General features: G+C 41.8%; 1 protein-coding gene across 1 annotated transcript; it reads left to right on the forward strand.

Moving 5' to 3' along the window:
- The first annotated feature begins 1,649 nt into the window (after nucleotides 1–1,649).
- Nucleotides 1,650–11,890, forward strand: LOC118414961 (leucine-rich repeat-containing protein 14-like). Its single transcript, XM_035819305.1, has 6 exons — nucleotides 1,650–1,922; nucleotides 6,241–6,461; nucleotides 6,879–6,944; nucleotides 7,364–7,533; nucleotides 9,792–9,935; nucleotides 11,069–11,890. Exons 1-6 carry the CDS (start codon nucleotides 1,690–1,692, stop codon nucleotides 11,693–11,695), a joined length of 1,461 nt encoding a protein of 486 aa, XP_035675198.1. The 5' UTR covers nucleotides 1,650–1,689; the 3' UTR covers nucleotides 11,696–11,890.
- Nucleotides 11,891–17,636: the final 5,746 nt, after the last annotated feature.

Consider the following 17,636-nt stretch of genomic DNA (forward strand, 5'->3'; position numbering starts at 1 on the left):
CTTGCACAAGTTTGACGCCTTCCGTGCAAGTTGACGAGCGAACGTATCGAGACCATGGCCCGGGAAACTCTTGAATTATTCTTCGCAAAATACGACATGTGAAAAAATATCACCACACATAGAAATGATGTTTATTAGCCTTCCGAAAAATAATACCTGTGTTCTGTTCTGCCTTTAACTGGCTTGGATAAACGGAGCTAAAATGATGCCACAATGTTCACCCAGTCGGGGCCCCGCCATTTTACTATCACGCACGCAGGCGGGCGAGCGATGCTCAACACGTTGAACTCAGTCAACCCGTCCGTAGAGCGACAAACATTCAAGAAAAATCGATCTCTACCGACTAAAAAATCCTGTAGCCGTTGCTGCTGCCAAAAGACAGGATGAAAAGGCAACCAAGGAAGCCGAAAAGCGAAACTGCCGTCACAGTCCAACGTAACAATGCGCTGCCGTTTTGCGGCAAGTTGGTCTCACCGTGAGAGATAAACGTTTTAACACACCGTATTTGAATAAGTCGCGTAATACAAAATATGACCCATATTTGGTACAAAAAAAATATAAAGAAGACTTTTAGTGCTATTCTATTTGCATAAGTTGTTTAAAAATGCACGGCAATGGTCTGGTTGTTACTATGTCGGAGTTTGGACCCCTTTTTTGTGTTGGAACGTTCTGCTAGGACGCAAGCCGAAAACCTGCGGTAAGTTTCGTGCGCTGTCAACGTACAGTGCGGAACGCTACTGTTAAATGAAATATATATCTGTACAGCTTCAATAACAGTTATATGGATGCATACAAGATCTTAACTTGTTTTTGATGAGTTCACTGTAAAATGCACATTGACAAAAGCCATGCGCATCCACTTAGAACGGGTGTCGGAGTATGGCCCCCTCCCGTTAATATTCTTTACTTCTTCTCCAAAAATTACATTTGGTGACTATGACGTCCTAGCTTCGCCTCTTATGTGACGCTTTCAGGCATCTCTTTCAAAGCGTAAGACGGCTAACGTTGAAGAGATTCATCAGTCACGTATGTAAATAGTTGATAGAATTTTTCATCAATCAGTGACTAGTTTCGACAGATAAGCAAACATACCTCCAAATTTTCGATAACTGTCAGTTCATCTTGCTCACGGAGTTACCTAGATCTCGCGAGAGTTGCGAGAACTAGGTAACTTCGCAAGGACGCGGGGTGAGCACGTCACCGGAACATACTGCGCCTGCGCGAAAAGTATAGACATGCTAAACCTTGCTAAACCCCCGGTTTACTAAAGGGACGCATTTAAGAAAGTACGTGCGTATATAAGGGTAAAATCCCGTGTACGTTTTACATGAAACCATGTCTCTAACATATACTGTGCAACAAGCGGGATTTCAATGCAACGTTGACCAAACCAAGCCCCAAAACACCAGGGTTCGCGCAGGCGCAGTACGTTCCGGTGACGTGCTCGCGGGGTGAGGGGCAGAAGATCCACGCAAGACGCAAGTCTCGACCTAGTTCTCGCAACTCTCACAAGGACTAGATCACTCCGTGAGCAAGATGGACTGACAGTCATCGAAAATTTGGAGGTATGTTTGCTTATCTGTCGAAACTAGTCACTGATTGATGAAAAATTCTGTTTCTGCAAGTGCAAGTGGACTCGCCCATTCATTAGCGCCACCTCGCGAACCTAAGTAGAACTGAGCATCAAACATGGCCGACAGGAGGCCTTTCGACGCCAAAGACTTTCAAGTCAAAAACTCGGCAGTTTTCGGGCTCGTCCTTGAAAGCTCGACCGCGTTTACTCCCGCTCCAGATTGCCGAGGTGGAAAAGAGACTTATTCTACTCTTCTGGAACTGTCTGTAGCTGCTCTCGCGAAGTACCAGTCTCTCATGCAGACAGCTGTGAAAACCGTGCCCCGCGTGCTGTTGATCAAGTTGTTGAAGTAGGTCATTGTGGTGGGGTGGGGGGCTTAGGAACAACTTAAACTTTTTATCACCTTTGGAACGCAAGTCCATGCATGTGCTGCAAGATTCTTGCAAGGCTACGAAAGTCACGGGTTCCTCACTGGGCGTCCAGTGACGAACGTATATTCAAAATGGCGTCGTCACTGGACGCCCAGTGACGACGAAAGTTCGTCACTGGTTTCCCAGTGATGAATTGCTTCGTTTGTTCCAGTGATGAAGCTCTCTCGGCACTGGAATTCCAGTGATGAACCTTGACTCGTCACTCGGTTTCCAGTGATGAACTCCGCTCGTCACTCGGGACCCAGTGATGAACTCTGCTCGTCACTTGGGGCCCAGTGAGGCAAGGCTACGAAAGTCACGGGTTCCTCACTGGGCGTCCAGTGACGAACGTATATTCAAAATGGCGTCGTCACTGGATGCCCAGTGACGAAGAAAGTTCGTCACTGGTTTACCAGTGATGAATTGCTTTGTTCCAGTGATGAAGCTCTCTCGGCACTGGAATTCCAGTGATGAACATTGACTCGTCACTCGGTTTCCAGTGATGAACTCCGCTCGTCACTCGGGACCCAGTGATGAACTCCGCTCGTCACTCGGGGCCCAGTGATGAACGTCATTCGTCACTGGGAACCGAGTGCGGAACCACCGAGGTCACCGGTTCCTCACTGGGTTTTCCAGTGATCGGTGACTCTTCGGCACTGGACACCGAGTGATGAAATTATTTCGGCACTGGGCTTCCAGAGGGCCCCAATGCCCTTTTCCGTAGAGCGTAATCGGCGGTTTTAATTCTACGTACTACGTAGAGAGACCGCTCGAATTCAACGTAGAGCGTTGTCGGTGCATTTTGCGTCGAGCGATATTGGCCTCTTTAATTCAACGTATTACGTAGAAGCTAACCGGATTTTACCGTAAAACGTAATTCATATAAATTGTTCGTAAAGCGTAATCAAAATTTCATTCAATCTAACCAGTTAACCGGCAAACTTTGCCCGTGAAAATGCAGGAAATTGCGTTTCAAAGGGTCCAGATTTCAAAATTTCGCCGGACCTTCCTTGCGATAGCTCGCCCATTTGGGCACTGGACATGGTGAAAATATCTTGCGGAAGCATCGCCACCCAGAAATCTTTTTAACTAGAAATTTCATTATTGAACTTAGATTAGTTTAGTTTACAAGCAAAATGATGTTTCAGATAGTCAAGATTTCGATTTTTCTCTAGACAGCCTTTGCGATGGCTTGCGCCTCCGGCGCTCGTTGCCATCAAAAATCTTTTCTCTGACAGAAATGACAGCAAACTTGTCCCTCAAAGTGCAGGAAATGGCGATTCAGAGGGTCCAGATTTCAAAATTTCCCCGACAACCTTACGATGGCTTATGCTTTCGGTGCTCGAAATCTTGAAAAGTATGTTTGGGGGCGTCGCCCTCAAGTCAAAATATGTGAATTTCTAATAGAAATACTATTCAAATTAGCTTAGTCTATCAGCAAAATGTGTCTGTCAAAATGCAGGATATAGCGTTTTTAGAGGGTCAAGATTTCACAATTTTCCCGGGGGAGCATTCCCCGGCCCCGGACGCCCCTAGGATTGTTGCGCCTCCGCTTTCGGCGCTTCGAGTGCTGAAAATTACGTCAATAAGAAATTTGCTGTTGCTGCCTCTAGCCATAAAGACGGGTGCTTTTATATCATCTTAGTAAAGTTTGAATCTTGTTGATGGAATTGTCAGTTTTGTTTAGATCTCCTCATGTGTTCTGCCGTCGGCGATGGGGAGTTTTGGTTCGACATTTTGCATCAAGTATCATTAGAGCTTATTGGAAGCTAAATAAATATCGCATTGGTGTAAAAGTTCAGCCAAAAGACGGTTAAGATTTGCATAATGCAATTCGTAATTTAGCGTAGAGCGTAAAGAAGCTTCCTGAATTTAGCGTATTACGTAGCCGGTCCCCCGAATTTAGCGTAGAGCGTTGTCGGGACCCCCCATTGGGGCCCTCCTTCCAGTGACCACGTTCTATAAGCACTAGAACGTTCCAATGCTGACTTCGATATGCAACAAAAACACCCTAATTCACATGTCGCCATAGCGGCTTGTTACTGTTAGATTTGGTCCGGGAGTGTGGGGACTTGCAGAGGTGACGCTAGTATAACTTTAAGTGCTAACTTTCAAATCCCCTCAACTGAAACGATGATTCCTTTTCCTTCAGTAAACTGAATATTTGTCGTCACTGGTTTACCAGCTGAAGTTTCCTCATCACTGGAAAACTAGTGACGATAAATATACCCCACTGATAAGCCAGTGACGACGCGACTTCATCACTGGATACCGAGTGATGAGAAATTTACCCGTGACTTCGGTAGTTTTGCCCCAGTGAGGAACGCCATTCATCACTGGGAACCGAGTGCGGAACCATCGAGGTCACCGGTTCCTCACTGGGTTTTCCAGTGATCAGTGACTCTTCGTCACTGGACACCGAGTGATGAAATTATTTTGGCACTGGGCTTCCAGTGACCACGTTGTAATAGCACTAGAGCGTTCCAGTGATGAGTTCGATATGCAACAAAAACACCCTAATTCACATATCGCCATAGCCGTGTTACTGTGTAGATTTGATTCGTGAGTGTAGGGACTTGCAGAGGCGACGATAGTATAACTTTAATTGCTAACTTTCAAATCCCCTCAACTGAAACGATGATTCCTTTTTCTTCACTAAACTGAATATTTGTCGTCACTGGTTTACCAGCTGAAGTTTCCTCATCACTGGAAAACTTAAAGTGACGATAAATATTCTGGTAAGCCTGAGTGACAACGCGACTTCATCACTGGAAACCGAGTGATGAGAAATTTACCTGTGACCTTGGTAGTTTTGCGATTCTTACAGAACATAGAACATTGAGATGTCCTAAATTTGTCCCACTCCCCACTCTATACTCTACTCTACCCTACTCTGAGTGTAACTCTTCTTTTAGTCTCACTGGTTAAAGTTGTTTTCAAATTTTGTGTGACTCACTGACACTACTTGTATGCGTTTTTAACGTCCTTGCAGACACTACATTGCACTCATTGCAGTGGCAAGACGTACACTTAGTTCTTAGGCAGTATAAAAAGGACCATTAATCAGAAATATATCATTTGATATAAGGATTAATGGAAAATTATTGATTTACGGGACGTGTTATTTGGTCTGTTAGGTTTTCGTAGTTTCGTACTAGTTTTCGTGGATTGCATTTCCCCTAGCTTGTTCTAGTCGCGTTTACTGTAGACTGACAGGAATAATGATAAATGGATACTTCATCAAAATTTATTTCTAAATCTAATAATTGATGATCTCATAAACAAGAACGTAACGTTAAAGTTTAATAGAGACTTCATTTTACTATGACTTAATTTTCACCAACGTTTCGATGACCATCTGTCGACCTTCTTCAGGGCAATCATGATTGATTCGTCCATGAAAGAAAGTTTTGGTTGCGTGAAAAGAGTCTCTTTATTCTGACTGGGCCATACCAACCTTATGAAACAGTATTCATGGAAGATATACTTAGTACATTGGAAACTGAAGAAAGACATTTCAGTGTGGTGAGATCTCCGAACTCTTGTCATTAGTCTTAAGAATTTGTGCTCTTGCAGTACCAATATTTCTTGTTAACGTTATGGTGTACATTTTTTTGCTTCAGAGAAGCCCTTCTGAGATCCCACCACCTGTGTATCCGAGACTTGATCTCCAACTGGCCGGAGAGATCGTTGGATTTCAGCGAGATCCTGGGATCTCAGCACACTCAGGCAGATCCCAGTTATTTATTGTTAACGTTATGATGTACATTTTTTTGCTTCAGAGAAGCCCTCCTGAGATCCCACCACCTGTGTATCCGAGACTTGATCTCCAACTGGCCGGAGAGATCGCTGGATTTCAGCGAGATCCTGGGATCTCAGCACAGACAGATCCTAGTTATCTATTGTTAACGTTACATGTATGATGTACATTTTTTTGCTTCAGAGAAGCCCTGCTGAGATCCCACCACCTGTGTATCTGAGACTTGATCTCCAACTGGCCGGAGAGATCTCTGGATTTCAGCGAGATCCTGGGATCTCAGCACAGACAGATCCCAGTTATTTATTGTTAACGTTATGATGTTACATTTCTTTTGCTTCAGGGAAGCCCTGCTGAGATCCCACCACCTGTGTATCTGAGACTTGATCTCCAACTGGCCGGAGAGATCTCTGGATTTCAGCGAGATCCTGGGATCTCAGCACAGACAGATCCCAGTTATTTATTGTTAACGTTATGATGTTACATTTCTTTTGCTTCAGGGAAGCCCTGCTGAGATCCCACCACCTGTGTATCCGAGACTTGATCTCCAACTGGCCGGAGAGATCACTGGATTTCAGCGAGATCCTGGGATCTCAGCACAGACATCGTGTACAGGACCTGCTGAACTGGGAGTCTGGGCGGGCCAAAATCATCGCTCACAGCTTACTCAACTGTCAGAGTGGAGCTTTACAAGTGGTGGATTTGAGAGAAGCCCTGCCAAGTATGTTCATTAAAGGCTATGTAGATTTGATTTTATGTTGGCATCCAAAGATCGGAACCCCAAAACTGATGCGAGCTTGCAAATAAAAAACTAGAAATTAGAAATTTCTTTGATCTTTAATTGAAATGAGCAAAACAACTTGAGAAAACTGGTTAACACTGAGGAATTTCTTTGTATTTATTTACAATTACACAGACAGAACACATCATGCATATCTAGAGCATCACACAAGGTCCTTGCCCCATGTAGACCTCATTAGAACTGTTTGTGGTGTTAAATGTAAGGCATACTGGATTGGAGGGATTGTTCTATATTAGAGTGGGACTCTGAGCATGAAAGTTATAGCCAGAGATTGTTTAACCCGTATGTATTGTAAGTGAAGAAATAAGACTGACATTGCAAATCTCACACATGTAGATCGAGAGGCGACTGTCAGCTTTGTGGAGGCCTCCTTACAGTCCCACAGACAGCAGCGTACAAAAGGTGAGGGTGTGGCATTTCTGTATTTTCTCAATTATATTGAATTTAGCACTTTTTAAACATTTTAAAAAGTTTTTTCCAAAGTCAGGTGAATACTTTATTTGAGGTCAATGCATTCGATATAGTAAGAAATGTTTGTTGATGACCTGTTGGTGGTCTTGACTAATCTTATACTTGACATTATAGAATGAAAGTTGATTGGAATGAAGCTTTAATTCAGGATTATTAGTAGAGAGGAAGACATAACATATGTTCAGTCTTGAATCCCAACACAAAGAAATAGAAGTCCAATGTGATATTACTAAAGAATCTGAGCTGCTTGATATGTAAATAATTTGGCTGAACTAATACAAAGGATAAAGAGGTGCTGCCCTAGCTTAACATGTTACTCAGATAACACAACAATGTTGTCATGGTTTCAGATCTTCATGTGTACCTGAACATGTGGACAGAGGACTGTCTCATGGAGGAAGGCAAGGTAGCGAAGTCGCTGTCACCCGAGGAAAGGGGGATAAAGCTCCACCCCTTTAGAGTAGTCACAGTGTCCCTGGGTAGTACACTGGAGAGACTGGGGAGAAGACTGGAGCCACAGGTCAGCGTAACATGATGATGATGTAACACTAACAGTGGTATAGAACACTACTAGGGGTACAGACACTTATGGTGGTATGGATACTACTGCATGGGGGCACAGACACTATTGGGGGTATGGATACTACTGGGGGTACAGACGCTATTGGGGGTATGGATACTACTGGGGGTACAGACACTTATGGGGGTATGGATACTACTGGGGGTATGGATACTACTGGGGGTACAGACACTTATGGGGGTATGGATACTACTGCATGGGGGTACAGACACTATTGGGGGAATGGATACTACTGCGGGTACAGACGCTATTGGGGGTATGGATACTACTGGGGGTACAGACACTTATGGGGGTATGGATACTACTGGGGGTACAGACACTATTGGGGGAATGGATACTACTGCGGGTACAGACGCTATTGGGGGTATGGATACTACTGGGGGTACAGACACTTATGGGGGTATGGATACTACTGGGGGTACAGACACTATTGGGGGTATGGATACTACTGCATGGGGGTACAGACACTACTGGTGGAAAGACATTACTGAGCTATGGACACTACTGGGGTACCAACACTATTGGATGTATTGGACACTACGACTGGGGATACTGACAATGCTACGGGTAATGGATACTACCCAGGGGTACTGACACTACAGAGAGTACTGACACTACAGGGCATATGGACACTACAGTGGCACAGACATTACAGGGGGTACAAACACTCAGAGAAGTGATAGAAACACTACTTAGGGTATGGACACCATTTGCGTCACAGTCACCTGACAGACATTATTTGGTGTATGGACACATGGACACTAACAACTAGCAGGTATGTTAACTACAGGGTTAATGATCCGGGGGCTATGGAAACTACAGAAGGTATGTAGTCACTATACTGGGGGTACGGGCACTACTTTGGGTCAGGACTTTACATTGGGACACTACTTGGGTTGCCATATACTATATGTATGGAAGCTACCCTGGGTATGGACGCATCCTGGGCTGTTGACACTATGGAAAGTTCAGACACTGCTGGGAATACGAATACTCCTGGGCCTACAGACTCAACTGTTGGTACTGATGTATGAACACCATGGAATATGGAACTGTATACAAAGACATGTACAGACACTTATAATGCATATACAATACTCAGGGTGCAGAGACACTTATTATACTGCTTACGCTACTTCAAGGGTGCAGACACTACAGGGGTTATCTCTGACACTTCTGGGGGTTTAAGCACTACAGGAAGCACAGACACTACAGGGAGTGTGGACAACACTGGGAGTATGGATGGTACACATAGGGTAAGGACACTTCTGTCGATACGGACACTACAGGGAGTGTGGACAACACTGGGAGTTATATGGATGGTACACATAGGGTAAGGACACTACTGTCGATACGGACACTACAGGGAGTGTGGACAACACTGGGAGTATGGATGGTACACATAGGGTAAGGACACTACTGTCGATACGGACACTGCAGGGAGTGTGGACAACACTGGGAGTATGGATGGTACACATAGGGTAAGGACACTACTGTCGATACGGACACTGCAGGGAGTGTGGACAACACTGGGAGTATGGATGGTACACATAGGGTAGGGACACTACTGTCGATACGGACACTGCAGGGAGTGTGGACAACACTGGGAGTATGGATGGTACACATAGGGTAGGGACACTACTGTCGATACGGACACTACAGGGAGTGTGGACAACACTGGGAGTATGGATGGTACACATAGGGTAAGGACACTACTGTCGATACGGACACTGCAGGGAGTGTGGACAACACTGGGAGTATGGATGGTACACATAGGGTAGGGACACTACTGTCGATACGGACACTACTGTGAGTGCGAACAAAACTGGTAGTATGGATGGTCACATAGGGTAGGGGCACTACTGTTGATACGGACACTACAGGGAGTGCGGACAAAACTGGGAGTATGGATGGTACACATAGGGTAGGGACACTACTGTCGATACAGACACTACTGTGAGTGCGAACAAAACTGGTAGTATGGATGGTACACATAGGGTAAGGACACTACTGTCGATACGGGCACTACAGGGAGTGCGGACTAAACTGGGAGTATGGACACTACATGGGGTAGGGTCACTACTTTGGGCAAGCTTAACTGATGACATGCTAGATAAATAAAATATCCAGGTTTTGTTTTGAAGCAGAACTTGGATAGAAGCACATCTTGAATACAACATGTGCCTCTGTTTTTCCAGGTCCTGACTGGGCTAGAGTTGAAGTCTGACACATTCGAAACAGCTGACTCGTTCGCTACCCTTCTCGGGGGAGGAAAGTTCCCAAACCTCTCAGCACTCAGCCTCCCCAACTTTGCCAAGCCACTGGAACCGGCAGACTTCCAGGTAGGGGAAGGTTCTTGATCTTACAAAAAGATACAGTTTGTGGTAAAATACACCCCAAGACCAATATGGGAGTCCACGGGACTGTGAAAAATAGCCCATCTTAAATGCTAATCCCAGGGTGTACATACCCCTTAAAGTAGTCTGTACTACATGTACGACAGTAAACTAAATCCATGCTAGCACAAAATTTGTAGGGTTTATGGAAAAGGCTGGGCTGTCTACCTGGGCTGGCTACCTGGGCTGGCTATCAGGTCAGGCTACTCAGATCTATGAAATCCCAATGGTACAAAGGCTGCTACAGCACTAGGTGCTGTTTGTGCTCAGCAAAGAAGCTGTGTGTGAAGGATCTGTGTTTTAAAGAACTGTATGTGAATGGGCTTTATGTGAAGGGGCAGTGTGTGAAAGAGCTGTTTGTTATTGTTAACCATCTGTGTTTAAAGGCATGATGTGTCCAGGGGCTTTGTGTGAAGCAGCTGTGTGTGTTACAGTACATAACCCAGAGGTTCTGGTTCAAATCAGTTCATGTGCCACCAGTCTTGGGCCCTTGGGAAAGGCACATCACCATGATTATCTGGAACTCTCAAAAAATCAATTTACAAATATTGAAAGAAGGGCAATTCCAGAATCACCATATTGCAAAAAACGGACTTTTACAAACTCCTAACACCACAAAAACCGTTGCAGTGGCAGAGAGGGTAGAGTGTTTGCCTTGCATTCAGTAGGTTGCGAGTTTGATTCCCGACCGAGTCATACCAAAAACTTTAAAAATTACACATGCTGCTTTCTCTGCTTTAGCACTCAGCATTCGGGAAAGAGTATGGAAGTTGAACACACCCCACTACCAGTGGACTAGCCCCCTGTTGTAGTGATTTCACAAAGTTGTGTGGTTCAGGGCTACTGAAACGGAGATGGGCGCCGCCCTTATGTGCCATCAAGCGCGGGAAGGTACTTTGACTTTGACTTTGAACACCTCCAAACTTGATGCACAGAGGAGTTACGAAATGATTGTCCATCTTTTTTAAAAATTTTCTTTGCTTCAATAGACAGTCTTATTACTTTATCAGAATCATTGCATTGCATTTCAAAAAAAGTTCAAAAATCATAAAATCAAAAACCCTTCGCCCCTATTCCAGGTGCTGGGAGAAGTCCTGTCCCACCTGCCGGCACTACGTAGGCTGAACCTGAACGGTCTGCGGGTGATGGGGCAGCTGCGGCAGCTACTACAAAACATGCCGGGACACCTGGAGCACCTGAACGTCTCCCACTGCAGACTCGTTTCAATAGATGTTCTGTTCTTGTACGAATCCCGACATGCTGACACCCTGCGAGAACTCAGCATATGTGGTATGTCAAGATTTAACCACCTGTGCCTTTTGGTGAGAGGAGTGGCACCACAGATTGAATGGCTGGACTTGAGCGGTTGTCCGGAGTGCTTCGAAGAAGACTTTCTTAGCCGGATGAGATTCATTCTGCGATCCCCTTTCTCCAAACTCAGGTTCCTCAACTTCACAGGGAATTTGATTTCTAATTTTAACCCAGCCATTTCTGTCTGTCTGTTTTTTGCAGGATCTGATAGGATACGTTCTCTAGCCACCCTGCACCTGGATGCTATGCATTTAAATGAATCATTTGCGGAACTAGCACGTGCAAAGTTAGGTAACGTTAATGGCAAAAACAGGCCTAAGAAAGTACAAGCTCAGTACGATCCAGACACGGGTTTAACCGTCTTGAAAGTCCTTTGGATGGACACAGCCATGTAGGCTTGTTCTTGGTTAAATTTGGTTCCTTGTTTGGCATTGCATTCAGGATTCACTTTTTTTTCATCCCTTGTTGTGACAAGCCTTTTAACTGAAGAATTATCATTTACATGATGGTTGTGAGTGTGATAGACTAGAGGTGTATAACTCTAACAATGTAAAATATGATTTTTGAGGAAAAGGATATGTCAACTATTAGGCTCTCCAAACAACGGGGGTTTCAATAATCACAAAGTCACCTTTGTCCATGGGGAAACCTATATCCGTTGCTTTTAAAAGAGGGTGTTTAGCGATATGAAATTGATAGAGGGTGTTTTGAAACTGCAATATTTTGAAATTATTACAGTTTGAAGCCACTGTTGGTATATCAACTTGATATCCCTTAATACCCAGTTTTAAAAACAAAGGATATGTGACCCCACGGATAAAGGTGAACTACATGTAATGTTACATTCCATTCTTATTTAGCTGTGTGTGATGTTGGAGAGTTTTGTTGGTCACATTAATCAGCGGCAGAGTAAAGAAAGCAGCACATTTGGAAATTCAGCTAATGTGTTCTCTTCACTCAGTTTGACGAATGTGATGGCTGATGCTGATTGTTGCCATTCGTAGAGGGATGCTCTAAGGAATCACATATGGCAACATTATAAGGAATATTTCTTGCTGGACTATGCCAAATTGCCTTGTGGAATTCACAAATTGGCAGAATTTATGGCCTGAAATTGTGATTTTTTTTTTCAATGTAGCATGCAAACTTTATCATAAAAAAAACTACACCTTGATGCCAAAGTTGGGCCAAAAATCATAACTGCCATCTTCCTATGTTTTATAGACGCACGTTGTAATGGTATAGGTGATGTCAAAAACTGAAATGCTCGTATTGTGTTGCCTTGGACTGACATTACCAGATGTTCTTCTGACGTGAAGCGAGTCGTAGAAGAGATCACCTCTAGCTGTCAGAAACAATTTCCTGTGTTTCATGTAGTGGTAAAAATAATCGTCTGTTGATGTCACAGTCTCTTTTATAAATGTTTTTTTTTCTCCTATTGAGGAAAGAGCTTATCTTCTACATCTGTTGGATGTGACAGAACATGATAAGCAGCTCTAGTCAACCATGCTGAAAAGTACCAGGGCTCTAAATTCATTTTTGGGATTAGGTGCACCGGTGCACCCAGCTTGAAAAATTGGGTGCACCAAAAAATTTTTGGGTGCACTACTTAAGTTCAAGTAATAACCTAATAATAAAACTTAGTTACAAGCTATCAAATTCTTAAACAAGTACCATGACAGACATTTTTATTATCTTTCTAACACTTAGATGTCAAGGATATGATGTATACTAGTATACTTATCTTTACATACATAAGCCTATGAAAATATTTTTACATATATCTTTACATACATAAGCCTATGAAAATATTTGGGTGCAGCCTGTGCACCCAGAGAAAAAAATTGGGTGCACAGTTCCAATTTTGGGTGCACCTGGGTGCACAAGCACCCAGCATTTCGAGCCCTGAGTACAAACAGTTTGATTTGTAGGAAAGAAATGAAGCTTTTGGCTGGAGTTGGTTGGACGGCCGACCAGGTTTGATCTTAGGTACGAGTTCCTAGTACGTAGTAATGCAAGGTCACATTTCTAATGCCAGGGTCCTGTTTGTAAACAGCCCCTTCTAACAGTTTTTTTACAGACTGTTTCTCTTTTTTGGGTGTGACACCTATAAGTAGCCCATGGGACACCCTGCGGCTACCATGCTATTTTCGGGCACGACGGGGCTCCATTTTTTTCAAACTCGAAATATACAGAAATCGTGCCTTGCTTTTTTGTCCTTTTTATGTGTTTTGCTGTTTTTATATACTTTTTGTTTCATCAAACTACCTGACTGGGCATCAGTTTGGAAATGGTACCCTAACATTTGAGATGTCCACCAGGGCTTTGGATGGGCCCTTGTGGAATGGGTAAGCATTGTCATGGCTGTATCCAGTTCACCTTCTAGTCCTGCTTCTTAAGGCCACACCAATTTAATTTCTTGGTTCACGGATTTTTTCATGAAAAATTTGGAGCGATAGGGCGAAATAAAAATAAAAATTGTAAAATGGTTCGGGTAAAGGTAAGGGCTAATCCAAAACATAAAGAATAAAAAGTTTTCAGCTTGAAAAAAGTAGAAAAACACTATTACTGTACAATAACAGTACCTGGTCATTGAAAATTACAAAAGTAGTGTCAATTTTTATGTTTGTCCCATTCATCATGAATAAAAAATATAGCTGCAATAATAATACCCACATTTTAAGGAGCTTATAATATAAAGGCCGATTTGCTACACCAGAAAGTTGGTGAATGGTTTCATTAATGGTGAAAATTTGCTGAGTGGTAATTTTTTTTTATTTCATTTTCCAAAAAATAGGAGCGAGCGAATCCGTGAACCAATCAATTAAATTGGTATGGCCTAAGTCATATAAAAATATAATCTTCACGGGCTTCAAGTATACAGTTCTTCATGTATATTTATTAATAAGTAGATGTAGCATAGATATAATTTCCCTTTTTTAACGTATCCATATATTTTGTTTTCATTCTTAAATGTTTAAAAAAACTGTTCATCACTATAGACCTATTTTTGCCTTCTTCGTCTTCCTGTTTCTAAGGTTATATAAAAATGTACTCTTCACGACCTTCAAGTATTCAGTTCGTAATGCATTAATTATTAACATAGACTTAGAATAGGATATTATTAATCCCTTATAACGCATCCATATATTTCATTTTCATTCTTTATTTGTTAATAAAACCATACTGTATACCACGACATACTGTATGCCACTGTCTTACTTTGCAATTAGATTTTGGGCATGATCTTGCAATAAAGTTATCATTATCATAATGATTATTATTGTTAAAGCTTCTAGACTAGGAGTTCATCATCGCTGCTTGTACACAGTAATTTCAGAGTCACTTGATGAATAACAACAAGAAAAAGGAAGTGCTTGATACCACTTAAACCACATATCATCTCAATGTTGGTTACTTATATATAATTAGAACTTCGGCTATACAAAGCTGGTGACAATAATTGGCACTTAGGCTACAGTACAACACCCATGTAGATGATATATGTACAATGTAGTATAGTCTGATTTGGACTATTATCCTTGATTTTATTTTATTTTATTTTTGCACTTTAAAAAATGATACATACAGAAAATTATAGAATACAACAGAACGTGCAAGGGGGGAGAAAAAAGCCATGTGGCTTATACAAACTCCCCCCCCCGTCAAAATTTACAAATCATTATACAATTAAATGGTCATGAAGATTATACATCGAACAATAATAAACCAAGTGAAAATAATATAACTCAGTGATCATCACAACGTTACAATTAATCTTAACATCAAAAACTGAAATTAGACAAAACTAAACATGATCTACAGATCATAAAGAAATTAGTCAAAATCATACAATTAATCATGCTAGCAAAACCAAATGAAAGCAAATACAGAAAACCAAAACGATGGGTGCAAACAAATTAATAGTAATTGCAATGCATCATTTCTAGACCTACTAGCACTGCATACTAGTAATTGCAATGTATCATTTCTAGACCTACAATGTACATCTACAAAGCTTTGCTTGGGTACAATTCTCTGAAGTGATAGATATATACAAAACCTCAACAGTAACTGTACATCATGATGTAATTCTCTCAGGAGATAAATATATACAAAACCTCAACAGTAACTGTACATCATGATAACTGTACATCATGATGTGATTCTCTCAGGCGATAAATATATACAAAACCTCAATATTAAGTGTACACCATGATGTCATTCTTTCAGGCGATAAATATATACAAAACCTCAACAGTAACTGTACATCATGATCAACATCAGCGAATTTTGAAATCATCTTCACTCAATTCAAACGATATCTCTACAGTTCTAGGAGTGTTGTTGATCCCACCCTGTTCATTAGTGAGTGCTGAGAAAGTTTCCCGATGTTGGTTTCAATAAATATATACATGTAACGTTACTTGGCTTCCAAAGGTGTGGCTTCCAAAGGTGTAAATGGCCTGACAGTACTTACAGACTGAATACCGACTGGAAACTTTAAAGACAAGCTGTCAGACAGAGGCGTAACGTTTGGTAGTACTAAGGCCGGCAAAACATCGCTAAGCCGGACCATATGGTTACCAAGCTATAAGGTCGTCATTTGAATCTGATAAAGGCTTCAGTACGGTATAGAACGCATTCTAGTACTTATCTAATGTTAAAAGCTAGGCACAATCTACTCCTTACTGGCTACGTCATATGAGTTGTAATTGTACGATCGTTGTACGATGGCAAGCCTAGTACTGCAATCTTCTGATATAGTCGTGAGTGTACACGTGTCGTACAAAACTAAGTTACATTGTTATAGAAAAGGTTGTCTTTTATGTAGATACTTGTCGCTGTTTGGTTCTGAGACAGCCTGACTGAAAATTCTGCTACTTTGAAAATTTAAGGAAATTCAATTTTATTGTGAAAGTCAAAATGCTGGAGTTAAGCCACATTATTCAAAAAATTTAAGGGTTACATTTTGTGACAATGAAGACACTGAAATGAGTGTGATTGACCAGGTAAACAAAGTTTCACACGTTTTCAAATCAATTTGATTTGCAGTCGACTTCAAAATATCAAACAAGAAACGTTTTACGTACATTTTTTTTCGTTTGTGTTTATAAATGGTTTCATTTATTTAGTTCATGATCATGCATGCCATGATGATGATAATTATCCCTTTTGGATTTTTTTCCAACTGGTTATCATAATGCAAAAGACTTGCATTATACAATCATGTAGATGTAATTAAACCTTACGACAGGAAACGAGATAATATATTTTGGGACCTTTGACCTAACTTCCTGTCAGCGTCCCTGACGTGTATAAAGCATGTGTGATTCAGTCTACCCTTGGGAGGGGGGGAGGTGCATTTTGACATCAAAGACGACAACAGCTTCCTGTCAGAGTCATTTTTTACCTTTACCACCCGAATTCACTTCCTTCCACTGTACTATATTCATATTACTACGGGTGCATAAGCAAACAAACACACCGAAAAACAAAACCTCCATATACACAGAGGTAACAATCAGCAACTGTGATTTCCAAGAAGGAGTTTTAAATCTCATCTTTTCCCAAATAGCATTTGAGAAGATTATCAAAATCCATGTCAAAATCCTTTTCGATATAGCATTTGCGTCAGACATCTCCATCCCAATAATGCGGTATTACAAAATGATTTTAAACTTGTCCTCGTTAAAGCTCTGTAAGGTCACCATCTGTTCGTTCTGTGAGTTTTACCGCTAAAAACGTAAATCACTGTTAGTCTTTTAATGCGCACCACCATATGGTAGTCGGCGATTTTCGATTATGACGATCGGTTACAGGTTCGGTTAATTCCGTTAAATTGAGTTACTATGTTATGTGTCTGTCTGCATGTATAACTGCTGTGATTTAAAAATGCTGGCCATGTACATGTCATGTTTGATTCATATTTTGTTGTTGTTGTTAAGACAGAATTGCCTCCAAACTTTGCTATGTCTGTTTAACGTTTCCAAATGGTAAAAGAAATGTGAATCATGAAGTTAGTGTAAGGAAGCTATACATCTAAGGCATGATATCCCTACAAATCTCGTTCAAAGAAACTCCTTCCTTATCTACGTCTCTCTCGCATGCAATTTCCTATTTCACCAAACCGCCGGTAACTCTATCCCCCTCTAAAGTAACGTTAGATTACATTTATCTGCAGGGTAACCTATATCCGTTGCTTTCGTAAACGGGTCTTTGGGGATATCAAGTCCACAGACGATAGTTTCAATCGAACATATATTACAACTTGGAACAACCGTCCTTCGACTTAATATCCCTTAACGCCGTGTTGGTAAACACAACGGATATAAG

This window comes from Branchiostoma floridae, chromosome 4 (assembly GCF_000003815.2).
Source record: "Branchiostoma floridae strain S238N-H82 chromosome 4, Bfl_VNyyK, whole genome shotgun sequence".
Classification (NCBI taxonomy): Eukaryota; Metazoa; Chordata; class Leptocardii; order Amphioxiformes; family Branchiostomatidae; genus Branchiostoma; species Branchiostoma floridae.

What these genes read in the sequence shown, in the direction of transcription:
- LOC118414961 (XM_035819305.1), top strand. Translation starts at nt 1,690, where the DNA reads ATGGCCGACAGGAGGCCTTTCGACGCCAAAGACTTTCAAGTCAAAAAC. An exon ending in GGAGAAGACTGGAGCCACAG is followed by an intron (nt 7,534 to 9,791) that starts GTCAGCGTAACA and finishes CTGTTTTTCCAG; the next exon opens with GTCCTGACTGGGCTAGAGTT. An exon ending in TGGAACCGGCAGACTTCCAG is followed by an intron (nt 9,936 to 11,068) that starts GTAGGGGAAGGT and finishes CCCCTATTCCAG; the next exon opens with GTGCTGGGAGAAGTCCTGTC.